This window comes from Anomalospiza imberbis, chromosome 2 (genome assembly GCF_031753505.1).
Source record: "Anomalospiza imberbis isolate Cuckoo-Finch-1a 21T00152 chromosome 2, ASM3175350v1, whole genome shotgun sequence".
NCBI lineage: Eukaryota > Metazoa > Chordata > Aves > Passeriformes > Viduidae > Anomalospiza > Anomalospiza imberbis.
The window spans coordinates 81,099,087-81,120,802 of NC_089682.1; the positions used below are offsets into that span (position 1 = coordinate 81,099,087).

At 42.5% G+C, this 21,716-nt stretch overlaps 1 protein-coding gene across 2 annotated transcripts in view; it reads right to left on the bottom strand.

Annotated features, from left to right (window-relative positions):
- The window catches only part of SMAD9 (SMAD family member 9), a 46,171-nt gene that overhangs the window by 13,217 nt on the left and 11,238 nt on the right, over positions 1–21,716 (bottom strand). Inside the window, exons 2-6 of one of the 2 annotated variants that reach the window (XM_068182030.1) lie at positions 18,186–18,823; positions 11,508–11,765; positions 8,688–8,798; positions 6,653–6,874; positions 2,276–2,532 (exon numbers count right to left, since the gene is read on the bottom strand). In XM_068182030.1, coding sequence (XP_068038131.1) covers positions 2,276–2,532; positions 6,653–6,874; positions 8,688–8,798; positions 11,508–11,765; positions 18,186–18,597 — 1,260 coding nt within the window. In that variant the 5' untranslated portion in view covers positions 18,598–18,823. Of the gene's footprint in view, positions 1–2,275; positions 2,533–6,652; positions 6,875–8,660; positions 8,799–11,507; positions 11,766–18,185; positions 18,824–21,716 lie in introns of both variants that reach the window. The other variant, XM_068182029.1, reaches the window with a different exon arrangement.

A 21,716-nucleotide genomic window follows, 5' to 3' on the forward strand; every position in this document is an offset into this window, starting at 1 on the left:
ATTGAGCTGGGTTCAGACCTCGGTTTGGAGAAACTCTCCATCTCTTCCCTTTGTGCTTCGGCTGCCTCAGCTGTGGAGAAGTGACAAGAGGCATCCTGCTTTGGTTATCAGCAGTGCTCAGTGGATGGAAGCTGCTCTCACTGATGATACACCTACATTTGAGCTCCTCTGCTCTGTGGGCACACAAACGGCATCAAGACCTTCACCTCCGCCTGTCCCATGCCCTGCATGCAAAAGATGGCATAGTCCTGTCAAGTTTCTCATGTCTTGGTCCCTGCCTATCCCTGCCTCCCAGCTGATAGCTCAAGCATTGATGGGGTCAGAGGCAGGGTCTCCAGCCCTTTGGGCTGTAGGTGACCAGCAGTATCTGGACATGAGTCAGCAGAGAAGCCACAGCACTGCCCTGCACACGAGGGCTCTCTTGGCCTATGGCTCTGACAGACAACAGGTCCCTCTGGGCACTGCATCCCCAACACCCAGGGTCACTCCTGACCCCAGACTGAACACAGGAGGGCTCACTCCTTGGGAGGAAAATATTTTGGGAAGATTGAATACAGGAAAGCGTATTTGCAGGCCAGGAAGAAAGAGCCTAGATGAGATTTGCATAGCAATTTTCCAGACGTCATGGGAAAGAGTTCAAAATAACTCCTTGTACTGGTCTTCTGGTGCCTGAGGCACGATAATAGCTGCTATTATTTCAACAAAGCAAGGTGATAATATGGCAGCAGCATTATATATTGCATCAACACCACCAGTTCAGCTGCCGTGCTGGGCATGGAGGTAGATAACACATCAAAGAGCCTGCCCCTGAATCGCTGAGATAATGAAAATATTGCATAACTGGCTACACTGCCTATACAAACAACATGCCCATTCATGTCTTCCATTAAAGAAAATGCTGTTTGTTGGGTTTCTTGCTTTCTTTTTTTTTTGCCCTAATGCTTGTATGTGAATGAGATATTAGTTCACTCTGAAGAACAAAGCAACAGCATGGTCATAGGCATGGAGATTTTCGCTTGGACTCTTGGGAGAGATTACAGGGCACTCTTAATGCTCTTGAAGACTTAAGATGGGTCCCCAAGGATGGCTAGAAAAAGTTAGACCAGAAAGATATGTAGGACTCAACTCATCAGGTCTGTAGAACTTAAAGAAACTGGACTCGAGCCTCAAGAACTTTTTGATATCTTAGATGAGAATTCAATCATCTCAATTCAGTCATTTGTATAAAAACAAATCTGCACAACAAAGGAACATACTCAAGCCATTTTTATGGCACCTAGCAGGACCACGAGCTTCTAATGGTGCAACTGCTCTAGTTTGCAGGCTGAACATTGCTGCCAGCTCTCCCCAGCAGCACTATAGCAAGTTGGTCTAGCATCATCTGGAAACTATATCGAAACACTTGCCATTTTTTGGGGGTTAGATGCTACAACAGGCATGTAAATAAATCCTAAGTGCTAAAACGAGTTGAGAGATTTTGTTCTGGTGAGAAGGCCATTCAGAAGATTTGAGAAATTACCACAAAGACTAATAGATTTCCCACAGAGCAGTCAGACTGTGAAATTCAAATATGAAGGACATCAGAACACTAATGGATTTGGTAGCCTCCTGTCTCTTCCAAATAACAGGGGGAAGGTCAAATGTTCTTTTGGGTTTTCTGTTCTGCTTGCAAGAAGCCCTTCTGGTTGTGTGGCTGGCCAGAGTGAATGCCATCAGAAAGTAAGACAATATTTGTCAGGAACCGGGCAGACAGCAAACAACAATTCTCTGCAAGCTCAGTGAGGGATGACAAAGGACTCAGGGTTTCTTGATTGAGACAATATATACCAGTCTATGGTACTGGTGAGACTGTAAATTAGGACATTCTTTTTACATCAATGGCCCTGTCAAGCTCTATTGCAAACCAGTAACAATAGGAGAGATCACTACTGCCTAAGATGTATGCTACAATATTTATATGCTGTTAAGCCCTTCTGAGTGGAGCTTTTTTGACAATCAGCGGGGCAACACCACCATGTATTCTCTGCCTATTTTCCACAGAGAGTCTGTGGAGCACCTAAATTTTGTAATCTAAGAGATTTTCAGGTTGACCACAAAAGCTATTGATTTTGAGCACCTATATGTTTAAGGCAATACTGGAAAACAAGCAGTATGAATTGCTATTTGAAAGTTGGGTATCTGTATCCTCCCTTGGAACAGATGGGATGTAGTTTTGCACCAAAGGATGCAAGAGAAAGCTAAAGCAAGGATGTAAGAGAAAGCAAATAATCCTTACTTTAACAAAGCTCATTCGAATCGTACACATCTTGGTCAGCTCATACACCACTTCGAAACCATGATTGACTGACTGGGCAAGAAGCTGGGCAAAGAGCTGGTTGTTGAAGATCTTGAGGCTGCAGCCACTGGGGATCTTGCAGACTGTGGCTGGGTGGAAACCATGCTGGTAGTTACAGTTGCGGCTTTGCACAAAAATACTGCTGTCACTGACACATTCGGCATAAACCTCCCCACCAACGTAGTAAAGATGAACACCTTGAAAAAAAAAACAAACATGTATTATTTCTCCATTGTTCACAACACACTTTATGCCAGTAATTAATTATTTTACTGGTTTGGGCATACAAGCCCAGGATCCTTCCAGGATCTGTTTCTCAGTGCAGGTTCTTTTACCTAACAGCATAGTACTTAATGACAAAATACACATGCATAAACATCAAACACATGTCAACAATATCCTAAACATCAATCAAAACTATCCAAGACCTGAAAAATCACTATTGCATTACACAGCTAAATGTATTTTCGCTGTTCAGGAAATGCACACTGGCCAAGACCCACTTCACACTGTTGTTTTACTACAGGATCCTACTGTCACACATTTAAAACACAGCATGGTGTGTACTTAAAATACTTTTCTGTATTTTGCTTTCTCTGCCACATCAGAACCTTGTATTTGCATTTACATGATGTGACTTACTCATCAGATCCTGTTTCAAGTGATCTTTAGCAAGAAAATGACTGATTTTTTTCAGTGCCCAAGTGTCTTACCAATAGTAACTCAAATTTTGACTGTGACTTGGGGAAATTAAGGTGGAAGCACTTCTATCCCTTGAAAGACTCTGATCCACCAAGGATATCTGCTTGCATGAAAACATACCTGAATTGGTGGGAGAATTTATCTTAGCTTAATTCAGCAACCTTGAATTTGGGGACCATCTGTAAGATGATAACTGTGTAGATGCTTCTGTAGCTGATAGAGAGAGGCACTGTGATTCACTCCATCTGCTACAGAGTGCAGGCTCAGAGCCAGCTTAAAGCCATGGAAGTCTGTGCAGATGCTGAAAAGGCTCTCCCATTCCCTGCCCCTGCTGACACACCTGCTTTCATGCTGGCAGCAACAGCTGAGGATGGGGGTGCTGTCCAGGCTGAGGAACTGAACCAGCTAATAAACTTGAAAAAAAAAATAACCCAAAATTTATTTTCAGTGAGATTTTGTGAGCTCTTCATCAATACAAGTGTGACAATGGGGACCCTGACTCCTTGAAAAGTGAGCATGAAGCCACAACCTGAAGGGGGACAAGTCATCCTGTGAAAATGTCCAGTCACCCTTCCCATGGCTAGATTAGGGGAGATGAACCCTTCCCATGGCCAAGAGAGGTGGAAGAATTCAGTTCTTTGTTCTTGTAAAAGCCACCTCTAAATAAAAATAAAATCCTCCTCTCTAATACTAGGTATGCCCTTCAAACACACAAATGTTCACAGAGCCTCAGTAGCCTGCCTGCAAAGCTACGGTAACTGCGCTCTAATAATGCAGCTGTAATTAGTTTTATTCCTGGTGTCTTTCATGCAAACAAAGACTGGTTACGTATTCCCAGTCTGTTCATCATTCTGCAGTCATAACAACAAGGGGCAGCAGCACATCCTTAGGACAAAACCAGCCTCTAAACAGAAGTGGGAACGGCATGGGGGAAAGCAGGTTGAGTGAGAAAAGAATCTGGGAAAAAAAACACTCTCCCACAGTCTTCCAAGGTGACTCAGATGGGAACCTTAAAGTCTTGTCTTCAAGCCATCACTTGACTTCTGAGCACCCACAAGATCTAAAATGACTGCAAGTGGCAGGGCTGTGGCTCGGAGCACACTCTGGTACTGCACTGGGAACAGAAGCGACAGGAAAGCATCAGCTCCAGCTGAACCAGGCACTGTGGGGGGCTGCACACCGTGACTGTTACCACTTAACCTTCCTTCCCATAGAAATGGATAAAAGGGAAGGACAGAAAGGATCTTGATGGAGTCCATATAGCTTTCTGAAACTATCAGATGAAGTGAGAACAGAGGGTAGGGAGAGAAGAATAAGGACATAAATGTGCACATTTCAAATCTTCAGGTGTAGCTACTGACTTAGGGTCACCACAGGGGATGCTAAGGAGAAAAATTTTAAAGGCTGAGTTTTCAAAGTATAATAAGTAACCCATTTTCTGAAAAAAAAAGAATGCTTTCAAAGGCATTGCCCAAACATTGTGCTACAATAACAAAAATATCAATGTCACTTTTGAAAGCAGAGGTTACAAATTGTTTTTTTCTCATGAACATTTTGAGAGCAATAAATACAACACTAATCAGTGTGTATTCTATTATTCTAGTATTCATTCACCAGAGGAAAGCACTGCATAGGAAACCAAGCAGCTAAATACGTATTTGTAGAAGACCAAATCAAAGGTCTATATGTTTTAGTGGTATTTCGTTGTCTCTGCATAAACTAAAAATGCAGCAGTCTCCAAGCATCCACATCTTTTTGACACTGATCAAAAGTTCCTTTTTTGTCCTTGAAGTCTGACTGCTGAAACAGGTCCAATTGCTCGTAGATGTTGCATTGTGTTCTGGATTGTTTTTAGCTTTGATGTGGTATTTCCAGGAAATGGTTTCACGCTGATACTCTAGATGACAATTCAATCACATATCCTTATCCTACTGAGCTAATCTTGTTTACTCACTCTTTTTTCTCCCGTGTTAACATGTGACAATTGTATCCATTTCAGCAGCTTTCATCTGTCCACCATGCCTTTGAACTATACGCTCTGGAGCTACTCTGTGCTCTTCTGCAGGCCTGTACTGGTGCCATGTGTATTCCACTTGTATATAGTTTTTTTAGGATTTGCATAAACAGGGAAGAACAGTAAAATTAAGGATCTCTGATGTATTAAGCTCTTCTCTGGGAGACCTGCTACCAGGTTCTCTTGGGCACATTCCTACTGTAGGACTTTAAAGGACTTTTAATCAATTAAGACAGATCTCCACATTTAAATGGATGAAGACCATTAGCATTTACCTAACTTTATTTCTGTTCTGTCTCTTCATCTTTTGGGGCAGAAAGTCACAGGCTGTAACATCGCCAAATGACAGCTAGGATTTTTTGTCCTTCTTTTACGGCCAGGCTCAGCTTTGATCTACATCCCTCTGACAGCTTACACTGATAGGATGTAAAGCTTTGCTTTATTTTCTAAGTTAGAACTAGATGTACAACACATTTGCACTGTGCACAACAAACCACTGTGGCACACACTTGTAGCATCTGCAACATAAATGTTTTTCATTCCAGGGAAAAGTGCAAGTGCTTAGCACAACATTGCCTGCCCTCAGGTTCACTGCTGTTTGCAAAAAATGTATCACATTTGTCTCAGAGCTTCCTCATATTCAGTCATTCAGCACTAGACTATCAAGAGCCAATTAAAATATTGCTCTAGGCCTGGGAAATGAGGTGAGGTTGACAAGATAATAGGAGTGGAACAATTAGAGTTAATTAGCCCAGTGGGAAATGCATTCCCAGGCAGCTAAGGGTGAGAGGCTGGGTTGGCAAGATAATGAGTCTAGACTGGATATACCAGAACAGGCAAAGCTTCATCTGCATGGAGATGTGGCTGGCACAGGGCTTCTGACTCACCACCACAAACAACAGTAAGTTCTGGGAGAATATCAAACCCTACACGGCCCTGGGGAGCTGGGACGGAGTGTGTGTGGCCATGCGTGTCCAGGTGTGGTCTCCTTGTGCTTGGCACCAGCAGCATTGTCACACTGCATGCTGAGGGTATATGTACACCAGAGCTGGAGCACACAGAGCTGCACCAGCAGCCACTGGTGGGAGAATACGAATCTTAGTTTTACCAGTGAAAAGCTGACAAAGCACGGAATCAGACTGGCAGGGGGCAGGAAGCTACAAACACAAATCTACCAGAGTTCTTCAGCTAAGTAACTCAACTACTAAGTGTTTCATCCATCTCCCTTTGTTATTTGGTGGGAGGAGAAGCAGCCCTGAGGCACCAGCAATTATCCTTTTAGTGGCATTTCAATGGCAATATTCCCAGTTGCCAGAAGCTCTAATAAATAAAATCAAAATACATAATGCTAAATTAGAACACACAACTATAAACAACATTTTTCTCTTTGCTGGCCAAGTAAACAGCCTTTGTAAGGAGTTACTCTGCTGATTGTTATCCAGTCAGAAAAGAATCCTCTGCTTTTCTTCTATTTCAGAAGTAATGTCAGAGGTTTGATTTTAAGGCAAGCACATCTGATGAATCAGCTACGTTTGTTAATGCAATGCATGGATCTTCTGAGCTCTGAATATTATTCCTGACAAGAGGGGATTTCCTCTTACCTTTTCCTATGTGTCTCCGGGTGTTTTCTATAGTAGAATTGCGGTTTACATTTGAGAGCAGACCCAGGCAGAACCTGTTTTTGTTATTTGAAGGATCTGTAAATCCATCTATAAGGATACTTCGAGAGGAGGCCTGGAAAGTCTCCCCTACCCGATTGTTGAGTTCATAGTAGGCAACTGAGCACCAATGTTGGGGTTCCTCATAACAAACAGGCCGAAAGTCTGTGGGAAATAAAGTTAAGCAGCTACTCAGGTTTCAGCAATATTTTTAAAACAATGTTTCTCTGTTTTCTTTCATTCCCTCCCACTCTCAGCCTCCCGTATCTTCATCTAAACAGTCACTTTTGTTATACTTTATCCCAACAGCAGTTTCCATTGCTTCTTGATTTTATAACTGAAGTCCCAAACATGCAAAAGGTTGGTGTACCAGCTTAACTCTAAGCCTCGAGGAGCTCCACTTCTTTTTAAAAGTGGAAACTCCACGGCATTAAATCAACCACACTGACATTCCTCGCTGAACTGGGGCCTGAACTATACACTGAAAATAGTAAGGGATACATCTGCTCTGCACACCAGCAGGAGATAGAGATGACAGATGGGCTCAAAGCAAGTCAAAACTGAGCCAAGTTTTTGGTATTAGGCCTTCAGCCTAATACCAAACTCTGTAGTTCAGAAGTAATAAATCACTCAAATTTTTTGCAAGCTTTCAGGCTTTCTGCTTCCATGTGGGACTGTAAGCAGAAATGTCAGCAAGGTCATTTCTTTTGGATCTATCCCTGCCCAGGTTTTCTAAGTCAGAGACAGAGAAAGACTCAAAAATGTAACAGAATCTCTGAGCCTCATTTGTCCTACAGGAATTAGTAGGAAACTTTATACTGTCTGCTCACCACAGGCATGTGAGCCCACCTGCCCCCAGTGCACCTCTGTGCATAACCTCTAATAAACTTCCAACTAGTATTCACTATGATAGTGATCAGGGATGGTAAGCTGTGATAAAGAGATTAAACTAGCTTGACAATTTATTTATAAGTATTGGTGTCTGATAACTTGTTATTATCTGGCCCTTCTGTGTCCCCATCCGTAATTAGCACTACCCCCTCACATTCCTTCTGCTCCAGCTCCATGCTACATACACACTCCTCACTGTTCCAGAAGGCTGGCAATATTTTTTTAATGTGCACGTGTGTGCAGTGTTCAGTCCTCATTCTAGAAATTATATTTCTTTAGGAACACAATATGATGGACTAAAAGAACAATGGTGATTTTTCATTGCAGTAGAGGGAAGCCAATGCAAAAGCCAGCAGAGGAACTCCATTTCCCCTTCCAACTCTGCAGCAATGGGCTCTGGATGGTAGGGGCATCAGTACTAGCCAGTACTTGCCCAAAGGTAGAAGAGGCCATGCTGGAGAGGTCATCAAGTTGCTTTGAGGAGTGCAAGCAGGACCCCAGGCCCTTCTTTGACCACTAATGCCTCTCCCATTAAAGAATTCTTATAAGATGACAAAGACTTTGGTCTTCTGTCAAAATATCTTTGTACTCCACTAGAACATGTCCTTTTCTTTTCAGTACCATAACATTAATACAAAGATGGCAGTAAAAAGGTCCCTACCATCAGGCTTTAAAGTACTTGAAACCTAGAGCTGAAGGTAATAAACAAAAGAGTTCTGATATTGATAATGCTTTTGTGTGTTATATTGCCCCACCATCCCTGATTTGATATATTTATCTTTACAATGTAGATAACAGTGTTTGCTTGCATTAACAGCTTTTTAACTGTAATAGTCCATGGATGTAAGGTCTAAACTCTGTAACTCTGCACATCATTCATGGAAATACTACATCAAGCTATGCTGCTAGCTAATGGATGGGTCTAGCACACAGCCTTACTGCAAAACTGCCTGAAACTTATTATTACAGATCACTAACCCTTCTTGTGCAAATATCAATTTTCTAAACAATTTTTTTCTTAACAGTTTTTATTTAAAGAATAGTACAAATGTTTATTTACTTTCAGCTTCTCCATCGGCAGATTTACCTCCACTGGGCAAAGACAGCACTAGCTGACTTTCAGCTATTGCATCCACTGACCGTCCATTGTGGATTCCTGGAGGTTCTCTTGCATGGTAGGGTGGAGGTGGAGTTTCCACTACAGAAAGATAGAAGAAAGAAAGGAAGAAAGACACCTAAGTCAGTATATTGGTAAATTCCTCCTGTTTTTTTCCTGGTATTTTACTACTTCAGTACTGTTTGGCTTGAGAAGACTGGAAAAAGCACAAATCTGAATCTGACCTCCCTTCAGTCTCCAGATTAAGACCATTGCATGTTCAGCAAAAATGGGAAGGAAAAGCTGTTATGTTGGACATGCAGTTCTTGAAAGAGAAAGGGATGGTCACAACAGTGCCTCAGGCTTAGACCCATGTAAAATCAAGTTCTCTGTTAACACCAGTTGTTACCCTAAGAAAGTAATGCAGTTTCATCTGTTATTTCCAGAATTCTGTCTTTAATTTAAAACTTGAGGAAGACGATTTAAGAGCAGAAACTAACTTTATTTCATTCTCTGGGAGAAAGCTCTCCATAATCTGTAAAAAAAGCCTTTGGAAAGCTATAGAAATCAGACTTAACAAAACTCCCTCTTGATTTGCTCTTTTTTCCTCTGCCCTACAAGGGAAGTCTGTCCCTCTCCTGGTTTGTTCAGTCTCCCATCAAAGAGCAATAGATGTCATGAAACATTGGGAGGAAAAGTATCAAGTCACAATTGCTCAGCTCCTGATTTGTTTCATTTACAGCAACATGAGCTAGAAAACACAAGGTGACTCTACAGTGGGGATTATCCAGAAAGGCTAGAGGCCTTAGAAAGCCAAATTAAAAGGAATTTCATTTTCATATTATAAAATGACAACATTCAGTGCATAAGCACTAAAAGTGTATAGTTTTGCCTCATTTGAACAGAAACTCAATGGGCTTATATGAAAATTATAGCCATATACAAGGTTGCAGGACCAAAGGCCTCTTTAAGAAGGATTTAACTTGGTTCCAGACTGAAATTCCTTCTTGTGTTTGGAGTCTGTTGGCTGGCCCTCAAAATGGAGCAACTTGACCCAGAGTGGATAGCTGTCAACTGTATCATGAGACAACAACTGAATCTTACAAGTAAGCCATGCTATTCTATTCTAGTTAAGCACTGTTCAATACCTAGGAATTTCATACACTATATGATATTTCTAGCACTTAAATGATATAACCTTCCAACAAAAAACAGTAAAACAAAATCAAGAAATAGTGGAAGAGAAAATAGGTTACAGAAAGGAATCACATAGTCATATGGATATTTTTGATGTCTACCCCTAAACTAGTCACATTTAGATCTCCTTATATCCACTAAAGAAAAATAGGAACCTGCAGACACAATGTATTGGATGCATACAAGAAGATGCAATGAATCTTATTCTAGGAGTGTCTCTTTTCCTCCACTGGTTACAGGGAGAGCATAGACAATTCCGTGAGATGCAGAAACTTGCATTATTGACATCTATATTTGGTCACAGCAATCCCTCTCAAGGTTCTTGATGTAACTCCAGTTTGCTTTAGATAGCCTTCCATCCCTGCTTGTTACACAAGCAAATTATGCTTATCAGTATGCCGTGTGCTGTGATATACTGATGCTCAGGTTGAGCCACTTCCATTATTAAGTAGCTTTGTGAGGTCCCAGGTTCAGTTAAATGCACAAGTCAGAGTCATTACACAGCTGGAATGGGCCTGATCTACCTGTCAGGACCAGCTCCACTGAATCCAGCTTAGTTACACACAGGTGAAAGAAAAATATTGGAGAAGACAAACAAGTCTTGCTACTTGATGAAATGTTTCAGTGTTGCTAAATATGATTTAATCAGAAATACAGATCTAGAGAAGAAATGAATGAAGGCACATTCAATGAATGAAGAGGGAAGGAAAAACATCACACTGTGTTTAAAGCATTCAGCTTAAAAGGAAATTCAAATGCTACAAACACCTTGTAAAATAAACACCTTTCTCTTTCTTGCACTTAAAATGAAATAGGCATATCACTAAGGACCTGCATTTAAATGCTTCATAGTTGAGACGCTAAAATCTTAAATTACAAGATTCTGACCTGAATTCATCTTTGTGAAAAAGCTGACATAACTGAAACTATTTGAAAGTTAAAGTTCTGAAGTGAATCAGAACCACATTTTGATATGAAAACTAGCTCTTACCTGTGTTGCATTAAGAGCAAAAGCACAGCTAAATTTTCAGGTAATTAGAGCTGTACTAAGTCAGGAGTTCACAACACAAACAGTCTGACTGACATAAGTCTGCTAATCTCAGAACTATGGAACATGTTCCAAAGTCAAAGGAACTTGCCTGGTGACTTCTCCAAGTGTTGGGCCAGGTTGTTAAACACCTTAACTTTCTGAAATTTATACAGTCAGTAGGACTGCCAAAAATGTAAAAAACTTTCTGCACACCAGTTTCCTCATTTTATCCTGTCTCCTTGATGGAGTTTCTAAAGGTTCCTACCCTGACCATCCTAGATCCCTAATTTAGGTCTTGCAAGTGCTCTTTTCTGCCATACCTGCTTCTCTCCTCAGTTTTTTCCCCAGAGTAATCAAGACATCTCACCCAGGCACTTCTAGGAGCAGGATGACTATAGTTCTCAATCTCTTGAGCATCAGTCAGAAGGACTGAGAAACAATATACAGGAGACAGTCACAAGAAATCACATTCCAAGTCCATTCTATCCAACAATTCAATCTGTAGCTACAGTCTGTGGGGGGAGCACAGAATTGTCACCTGACCTCAAATGCCTCAGTCAGAGTGTCCCAAAGCTCATTCTTACCTGTGATCTGATAAGGACTTCCTGGTCCAGAAGAGCTTTCTGGTGAGTTGGGGTAGCTGATGCTGTTAGGTGACTGAGAGAACATGTGGCTGGGGGAGGATGGAAAAGGGGTGCATGGAGGATGTTGGAAAGAATCTGGATAAGTGGCATTGTGGGGCATCAGTGGCTCGCTGTGCAGAGAAGTGTTTCGAAACTTGGCAAGGAGGCTGAGGTGAGGGTTAAACTCGCTGTGTCTTGGAACAAGTACAGGAGGTAGGACTGAAAACAAAAACAACAGTAAAAATGGTTAAAGCTGTGTTCTTGAAAGTATATCTTGTTGTAAGTTAAAAAGAGGCATATTCCATGCTGCTCAAATATTGCTCTCTGTATACAAGTCATTGAAGAGTAACAAACCTGTCCAAACCCAAGAATCAGAAGCTGAATTCTTGGACACTTTTCTCCAGATCTGCAGCCAGTTACAGCAGTTCCACATGCAAAATAAGGAATCTTGACTTGAGGAAGGTACCATAAAATTCACAAGTATGGCACATCTCTCCCTTTCAAAATTACCTATTTCTCCCTTCTTCAAAAACTGAACACATCAGCAGTTTTCTAAATATTATCACCAGGATGTGCCAAATTCACAGCCAAGTTTAATAACAATTAATAATGCTCTACAATACACTGCATATTTTACTACCAGCTTGTTACAGTTGAGAAAAAGGAAGTACAGACCTGAACCCAGACAGCAGATCTAAAATGTTGTCAAGTACTTGAAAATGCTGCCAGACAGACAGTGGGATCTTTGAAAGGAAATGTAAATGGCAATTCAAACATTGCAGCAGTATCAATTTAGGTCTTGCAATATAGTTAGAAAAGATCTAGCATAAGAAGGCATATGTCAGTGGTTGGTATTTAAGACATGAAAAATGCAGGCCAGAAAACTGAAACCCAAATTAATCCATTTAAAAATTAATCTAGTAGAAGATACTGCCTATCCACAAACTCTCTTCACTTTCATCCCACACTGTCAGTGCTGTTAACAGCATTGCCCCTTTGAGAAAGCCAAAGCTGATCCAAATTACTTTGGATTCTGACATATGAGAAGCAAGAATAGAATTAAGAATCAAAACACTTTGAAAATCCTGACTAGTGAGATACCTATGAAGATGCAGTCCCTGGGCTGGAACACAAGGAGGCTTGCTGAATAATTTTGAATATGAGAGTTCAACCCGAGGCTTTAACTGTGTCTTCCATAGTCCTTGGTGGGGAGAGCAGCCCTACAATGGGTGATTCCTGTACCCCAAGATTTCTCTATTGGTTACTAGCTCACATAGTGCCTAAATATCTTAGTTAAGGCTTTCAACATAGGTAAGGGGAATGAATTCCCAGTTGGGATCATGCAGATCTAAAAGCCACCAAAGAAGAAAAGGAGGCAATTTGAGTTATTGTGAGAAGGATGAATTGTCCCAGCATCAGGGACAATTCAGCAGGCTTGTATTGACTGACCTAGTATCCAGAGTTCCTCTGGCCTAAAACCCAGCAGCACATCATCTTTCAGTCTATCCTTACTAGTTTATGGAAACAAATAGCAGTGTACACTCTGGTTTTTAAATGTTGATGGGAATATACAGTTTGAACATGTTTTAACATATTGCTTGGGCCAAAAAGCTGTGTAGGTAAGGCAAATTATTTTTAGGTAGGTTAGCAAACAACTTTTAATTACAGCAAACTCTCATTTATCCAGCTTAATGAAAGAGTGGAATAATTGCTATTGAATAAAGCAAATCATGTATAGATAATGCAAAACATATGCATGAGAAGAGGTGCAGGAACTCTGCTTGGAAAGCACATCAGTTGCTCAGAGAGATGGGACATTTACAGTACTAACAAAGGGTTTACAACTTCTTGCTCAATGTAGCACCATGCTGCAGCAGAGGCAGGGTTAAACAACTTGTCTTCCCACCCACTGGAATATACCACTGGGAATTTGCTAGTCCTCCATGACCTGAAGAACTGAGCCCTAACACTATGCAAAAAATTGGACTGATGGCAGGGAGTTCACTGCAGAAGTTACCTTCTCACCTGCCTGGAAACACAGGCACTGGCATACCTGTTAAGACACCAGACACCAGACATACATGGTTCTCTGGCCCAATGCATTGCTAATTAGCCTCTGGCCAGGACAAGAATTGGTGCTCTGGAGACTACTTTCTTTCCTTCTGCCTCTCATATGCCCCTATTTGTGGCATGAAGAGTCTGCTGCCACTTTCTTAAGTTGTTTGGTAGAGAAAGGTATTTCTGCTTCTTTACTGTTCTTTTAGCTTTAAACACCCAGGTAGGACTCATACAGGCAATACAAGTATTCACGTGTGGCATGCACTGCCCAGTCCCCTGTGGATCTCTTCACAGGCAGTGGAGAAGAATAAACTCTTTAACTGCTACATATTGGGACAAGACCAGTACCGTCATTGCAGATATGGTTTTGGTGAGCTGTATTCCTCCTATCCCATGCTCCTGCGAACAGCTCCATGCTGTGAGCTATTGCTGCTTCTGGAGTTTTCCTCAGCTGCTCCACGAAACTGGTATGATGCTTGTCAGGTCAGCTGCTCCATGAAACTGGTATGATGCTTGTCAGGTCAGCTGCTGAGCAGCCAGCTCTGGCCAGCAGCCTTCAAAAATGAGGAGCTGGTGATCCCTTTGCACCCAACAGAGGTGCTGAGCAAGGGGCAGCTGTGTGCAGCAACATTGTGCAGTGTTGAGAGACTGATGCCTGACTGTGGGTACCACAGCTGAGGGAGCTGCTTCCTTCAGCCCTGTGAGAACTCAACTCCTTCTCTAAATGAAAGCTGAGAATCTGGATGTGTGAACAGTGCTTGCCAGGGAAAGCCTTTCATTTGCCTTGAGCGAGTCAGCAGGAAGAATCTTCAAGCCTTGGACTCCTTCCCGGCTCTGACCATGGCACTTTTAATTTCTGCTCTGCTGAACAGTTTGTTTGCCACCTCACTCACTCCTTCCACTGACTGTTCTATGACTGCCTAGAGGGCTAAAGCCTCTGTGGTGGGGAGGTTCTCAGAGATGTTCTTGTTTGTGACTGAGAGTACCCCCAGGGCCTCGTTCTCTTTGTCCTTTTGGTAGCATGCCACTCTGCAGGGCTCAACCACTCCGAAGGAAGTGTGACCACAGGCATAAAACTGAGTAACTGAGTGTGTTGGGACCTGTCTATCCTCATAAATTACCCATATTTTCTCCACTCATTGGGGTCCTTTTCTTCTATGTGCTACTGTCCACCAAGAGCCAGAGGTGGATCCTTCCTTCTATGCATGCTGAAGTGTTGATGATCTTTGTTCAACTGAAGACAAATATGGTCATGTCCTAAATCCTGCCACTGCTTTTCATACCTTTCTCCCATTCCCTTTAGCTTCAACAGCTCTTGCTGGGAACCTGGCTGTGCCTGTGACTTCAGATGCTAGCAAGCAAACTTACTGCCTCATTTTAATTTCAGATACACTGCAATTTCTCACACATTAATCCGTCTCTGATAGTTTACTACTTTTGGAGACCACTCTCCAGTGAGATACATCTCTTCCCTGTGCCCATGACTACTCCCAAGCATATGGCCAACAGTGAAGCTATCAGGTGGTCTTCCACCTGGGAGGCTATCGTATCTTAGTCCCACTCAGGCTTCATGAAAGCAGTCATTCTAAGTCAAAATTTCTCCTGTCCATTTGAGGGTGCAATGGTGCACCCTCAAATCTGCAATACTTACATATGAATTATCTCTTATAAAAACAATAGGGTACATGTTTAAGCAGCTTCTGCTGACAACAAACCAGACTTCTGAGAAGCTCTTAGAAAGCAACAGTGAATGGAGAAGCAGAGCATAACCAACATACCTACCTCCTTCAGATTAGGTGGCCTAGCTCCTTTCTGCAGTGGGATGTTGCACACATATAGGAAATATTTTCTGCTTTTTTCTGAGTGGCACTTGCTATTCAGCAGACCTGAGAAGAAACCTTCCAGGAGTAGTTGTAGCAGCAATAAAAGCCATGTGTAATCAGTGCAGTATCAGTAGCAGAGCCTAAAGTGGGACTGAGCAGCCTGAGGACACAGCAGAGGTAATGAAACCCTTGAATCTCTGACCAGATTTCAGAGCTGCACTCTAGTAACAGAGGTCTAGGGATTTGCTAGGCTGTCAAGGAAAGGATGAGGCCCTCCCATCTTTGATACAACTCATTTGTTCTGGATTGAAGTAAATGGATCTGGTCATGGAGTGGTTGACTCAGCAAGAAAGACTGCAGTGATGGAAAATGATCCCTGAAAGGGTGGACATTCATATGAAAATAATACTGGTATGTGGATTATAAAAAATACAGTGTTTACTTATTCAGTGGGGGATTCTGTAGCTCTAGAGGATGAGACTCAGAGAATCTCATATAAGCCTAAGATCACCAACAGCCAAGAGGCAGATTTCCTGCAATTAAAAGAAGACTGTTGTTTAAACAGACCAGCACCTAAATCAACCACTCCCAGCCTTTTCTGTGGTGATCTCACTGCTACCACTTTCTCATGAAGCTCATTTGTTCTCTTGCTTTGCCAACACCTCCTTGCAGCACTGCTTTCTAACTGGAGCTGCATTGCACCACTTGCAGTGGTGCAAGTTCTCTCTCCTGCTAGAGAGAGAACATGTGCACATGAGTGGGTTGCACTCTTTGCTCTACGATACAAATATATCCTGTACCTGTGAGCTTCAGCTTCTGAGTTGTCCCTGTAAGCAGAGTTGTAGGAATGAATACAACAGCCTGAGAACAATTCCTGGGTCCTGTGGAGAACTGGCACGGCACAGCACAGCTTGTATCCTCACAGCTGCAATCACTTTCACCTCCAAAACAAGGTGGCCAAGTCCAAAGTGCCCGAAGTCCCTCCTGTGGGCTAACCCCTGCACTCAGAGAGCTGCTAGTCCACACAAGTCCACGTGGGTGAAAGCTGTTCCTGGGATCATGTTACCAATTCAGCAGTACCCTGACCTGCACCTTGTCCCCTCTTCTATTTTACTAGCAGATATACTGCCAGTCTGCTGCATAGACAAACAATAGAGACATCTTCACAGCTGAAAGCCTCTGAGTTTCAGGATCAGAACAACAAACTTTGACAGCCATTTAGCAGCTGCTGGACTATTCCATTAGCAGTGTTTGTTAACTGGCACTGAACAGATGAGAAAACCAAGGTTGAAATCAGCACTGTTCAGTGCTGTCAGCCTTTGCACTGAGGAGACTCCATTAACTGCACCGAAGTTACACCAGAAGAAATGAGAAGACACTAAAGACTGCAGCCTACACATAAAGAAGTGCAATAAACAAAAAATGGGATATTTATGAGCATCTTTTCTTAAATTATTGAGGAGTTTACTTTAGCAATGTGTGAGATCAGCTATTTCCATTGAAAACTGTTGACAACAAGCACCACTCAGTGTAGCTGTAAAATATAAAAGTTTTGACAATGTTTACAGCAGATCGGATACAGCTTCACAGTGACAGCTCTGCTGCACTGGAAGAATTATCAGAAGAGGAAGCAGCCCCTGTTTAACAAATATTAACAAATGTCTTTCCCTTATTTCATCTGTGTGAAAAGAAACATCCCACAGTTCACTTATCTGATCCTAATGTCACCTCAGAGTAAAGTTCATGCCAGACAAGGAGTAATCTCAGAATAAAAAGTATACACTTACCAACTGTATCCATTAGTAAATTAAATTATCATGATTTTTGGCAGTAAGGAAGAGCTAGGTTAGACATTAGAAATAATTTTGAACTGTAAGGATAGCAAAGCAATAACTTCACTTGCCTGGGGAGGTTGTAGAGCCTTTATCACATGAGATTTTTAGACCTCATTAGAAAAATATCTGTCAGGAACGTACCTGGTAATTTGGTTTGGTTTGGGAGTCTGGACAGAGGAAAACAGGATAATTGCTCAAGACTTTTGCCAGCCCTGCTTTCTAAGATCCCTATAGAAGTCAACACTGAACACTGTATTTTTTTGACAGCTGTTTCATTGACATAAAGACCTTTCAGTGAGGTCGTAAGATTTTAGTGCAGTCCAAAGAGGATTATCAGTAGAAAATTTCAAATTTTTATGGGAACCTGGTGGATTTACTTGACATAAACTCTCCATTTAGGTAAGTAAATCCCACCTAAGGCAGGCCAGGAGGTATTTAGGAAAAATCAACTGACCTGGTTTCATATTCACTGCAAAATATGCCATTTTACTGCAACTCTTATCTTTAAAGAGAAAGCTAGTCTTTCCTGGTCAACTGTTGCTTTTCAGTGAGACAAAATCTCACCACGGTGGTGAGGCCAGGCTGGTGCCCAGACTTCATGCAGATGGCCACCAGTTCAGACGGGGAGGATTCAGCACCTGCGCTCATGGAGAGGAAGCTGCTTTCAGCACCTTGGACAAGATCCGGGTGCCCTCAGGGGTCTGATGGGACGCAGACCCCAACGGGCGAGGGGCTCCTTACTCTCTCCCTAGTCCTGGCTGCCAGAGCTATGACAGCAGCAGGCAGGGTAAGACCCAAGATCCTTCCATCAGATGGAGCCTGCCTTTTCACATTTCAGAGCACTGCTGTAGGATGCACCAAGATTAGGCCTGTCAGAGCAAGAGCTAACAGAGATGCAAATCATTTGCAGATGACATAATTACCTGGGGTTTCCACCCGCCGGTAATGGTAGGGGTTGATGCACACTTCCTTCTGTTTTGAGCCAAAAGGGAACTCACAACATTCCAGTGGTTTCAACTCATGATGAGATTGTAAGTCAGGCCAGCGCCACACTCTGCAATATATGACATGGGGAAGCCCCTTGCGGTGAGACACCTGCAGCCGCCCATCCAAGGAACGTGGGATCGTGACGCATTTACTGGGCTGACCTGGGCAGCTCAGAGCCCTCTCCAGCTCTTCCATGGCTCCTTTTTTCTTCTTTAACTTCTTCACCAAGGAATCAACAGCTTTTTCTGCCCACTTTTCTTCTTCATCTCCTTGTTTCCAGCCCAGCAGCCTTTTCACTGCGGGGCTGGTGAAGGAGAACAAGGAACTGATAGGGGTGCTGGAGTGCATAAGAAGCAGAGATTACGCACTAGCGTCAACAGAAGCACAAACTGTTCTCCTGCCTTGCAAGGCCTGCACGGAGTTTCCACAGTATTGTGATGGACACTTCCTTCAGTGGAAGAAGGAAGAGAGGTTCTTTCACACGTACGTTTTTGTAGTCTTAGGCACTGGTTACAAGTAGTCCAACAGGGTGGGTCTCAGAACTTTCCAAACATCAAGAAACTGCTGATGAAGCCTGGAACAGCAACACAATACATGGTTAGGTTTCACACACTATTTCCATTGTTCCTTCAATAAAATGTTGTGAAAGAGAAATCACTCAAAATGTGTAGTTAATTTTCAGTGGTTTTCTGTTTGGTTTTTAATGTTTATTTTGGGCCCAAGCCTATCCTCCGCACTGTGCACCCCACTCATTTTAGAGTTGGACCATGGAAATTGTAAAGTATCCAGTCACTTCAACTTGTGTTTAGAGTTTAATGCAGCCAGGCAAATGATTGCAGGACTAAGATTATTTCTAGTACAAAAGAGAATTTACCCTCTTTTTTATATGCTGGTAGCTGTAGGTTCAGCCCAATCATCTTCTATGAAAATAAATCTGTAATACCAAATTTTATGGAAGCAATGAGTGAATACTGTTCTGATTTCAACTCCCTCTCTGCCACTCCAATCTCACTGTACTGTCAAGAGCTGTAAAATATTAACTGCAAAATTAATTTAAACTACTCCTAGATTTCATTTAAGGCTCTTGAAAGATTTACTAGTATTCTCTAAACTTTTTATATTTTTTTACATGGAAGAGAAAAAACTTTTTTGCCTATAAAGTCTGTTTCTCTCTCTTCAACAGTTCACAGCTTTCTGGATCCAAGTCACAGACTTTTGGACACAGTTTGTGCTGGATGGATCCTGAGTTATTTTTGCTAGGAGTTGCTACATCTGACAAAGTCCAACAGAAAGAGTTTAGTTCTTGAGGGCTTTTTTTTTTTTTTCTTCATATAGCTGGAGCCAGTCTAATTTTAGCTGAAAATTACATATTTCCACTGACTGGAACTCTGAGGAAAAAATGTCCTTGTATGTCAAGCTATTTAGTGCTTTAAATATATTTCATGGACCCCCTGTGCACAGCAAGTCCAAAGGTCTGAACTACACAGAGGGCACTTAAAACAGGAGATGGGAGCAGCTTCCAAATGGATGCCTCTAGAAAAGCAGCTCCATGACTGCCCTAGTCCACCCTTGTGGACCTTTTTGCCCCACCAATAAAGGCCTGCTCACAGTCCTCAGCACCGCTTAGATGCAGCCACTGAGGAGCCAGGTGTTGCCCAGCACATGGAGTGGCAGAGCTTCACAAACCATATTTTTGTGCAATTCCTTAAATGTACAGGTATTGCAAGAGTTCAAAGGGCACCTGGGGAACACCGTGTGCAGGTGCAGGTACAACACAGTGAGACAGGAGGCCAATCCCAAAGACTGGTTCCTTGGCATACTCAGATACCTCGGCGCCACGCAGCTCGGAGCATGCTGCACCGTGAGCACACATGGCCCAGGGCAGCACAGCCTCTTGGACAGGCTGTGATGTTTACTGAGGACCAAGGACTGCCTAGAGCTGTTTTTCTCCCAGCTCTTCCGTTTTGTTCTCATGCCCATTCCTATGCCCCACTGCTTTTCCCTTTGGGAGATGCCCAGCACCCTGAGAAATGCAGATACATGGAAACATAACAAGCTTTTCCCCTTCCTCCACAACAGCAGCAATGGTGGGGGAAGGGGCTCAAATTCCCAAAAACCTTCCACTGCACTAGGAGGATGGAAGGACTTGGCTGCACAGAGGAGAAATCATGAAAGTAACTCTTTGGCAGCAGCAGCTGCTCTTCCCTAAGACTTTCATATGGCAAGCACCATGAAAATATGCACAGAAGAACTACAAAACTGGAAAGTGGAACTGGCACACCTTGCTTCAGGCACCCACCAGAGCACTGAGCTCTGATTTATGCAATTTCTACATTCTCAACATATGTGTGTGTCCATTTGTCCTCAACTGTCAATAAAGCTCAGGCTACAGAGCCCAGCACCAGCCCCATCCAGACATCCTGTGCAGTGGAGGTGTCTGTCCCTTGCTGCCCTCGTGAGAACCTGTGGAGGATCCACCATCATACTGCTGTCACTGCCTGGTGGCACCAAACCCCATCTTCATATGAGAAAATAAAACAATGCTGGGATCACTGTGGATCAACCCTGACAGCAGCAACAGGAAGCAAGGAAAGCCTGGGATGAAAGCCCACCGGACCAGTAGCAGTGTAGAAGTCTCTGCTCTATGCTGAGAGGGAAAATGGCTCACACTTCTTATCTGAGGGGGTCTCCTGGGCATTGGCATGTGTAAACAACTGCTTCTGATAAGTTAATGCAACATTACAATCATCAGATGTGAAAACATACATATTCACATAAAAGTATTGTCCTGAGATTTTCTTTTCCATTTTGACCAAGGTTTTAAATAAACACATTAATCTCGTTCAGTCAAATTAAATAACTCAACAGTGACATCAGTCTGAGTCTGAGCACTATTGTTGCTGGTGGGAGAGTCGCCAAGACTATGTGTATAAAAGCAAAAGCCATGCTTTGCAGACCATGTGATGTAGTCTCAGATAAGTACATTGCACAATTTCCTACCGCGCTCCCCCCAGTTTCTTCTAAAATATTTTTTCCCCAAATTCAACTGACATATAAAATATAAATGGTATTAAACAAACTAAACAGCTTTCAAACAGTATTATCAGAACATCCTAGTTTAATGTTATTAAATTACATAATACTGCACACTATTCAGCAGACTAAGTAAGCCCTGTGTTGCTACGCTTAGATTCTCCATTGTGAAATAGGGTGGCAGCCACTCTGCTCCAGGGCTGCAACAACAGAGATGTCAATTTACAATTTAATTTTAACAGTCTTTCAGGACAGCAGTTGCTTAAGCCATGTGCCTTTGGTAACTGGCAACTTGCCTACCCAACTGGAATGTTTCAAACCCACACTTGATCTATTTTCTGCGCTGATGATCCATTGTGTTTCTCGATGCTTGGTGCAGTTTAGAGTAGCAGTGGGGAGGGAAGTGTTACAGTTTTGATCCATATTCCCCACAC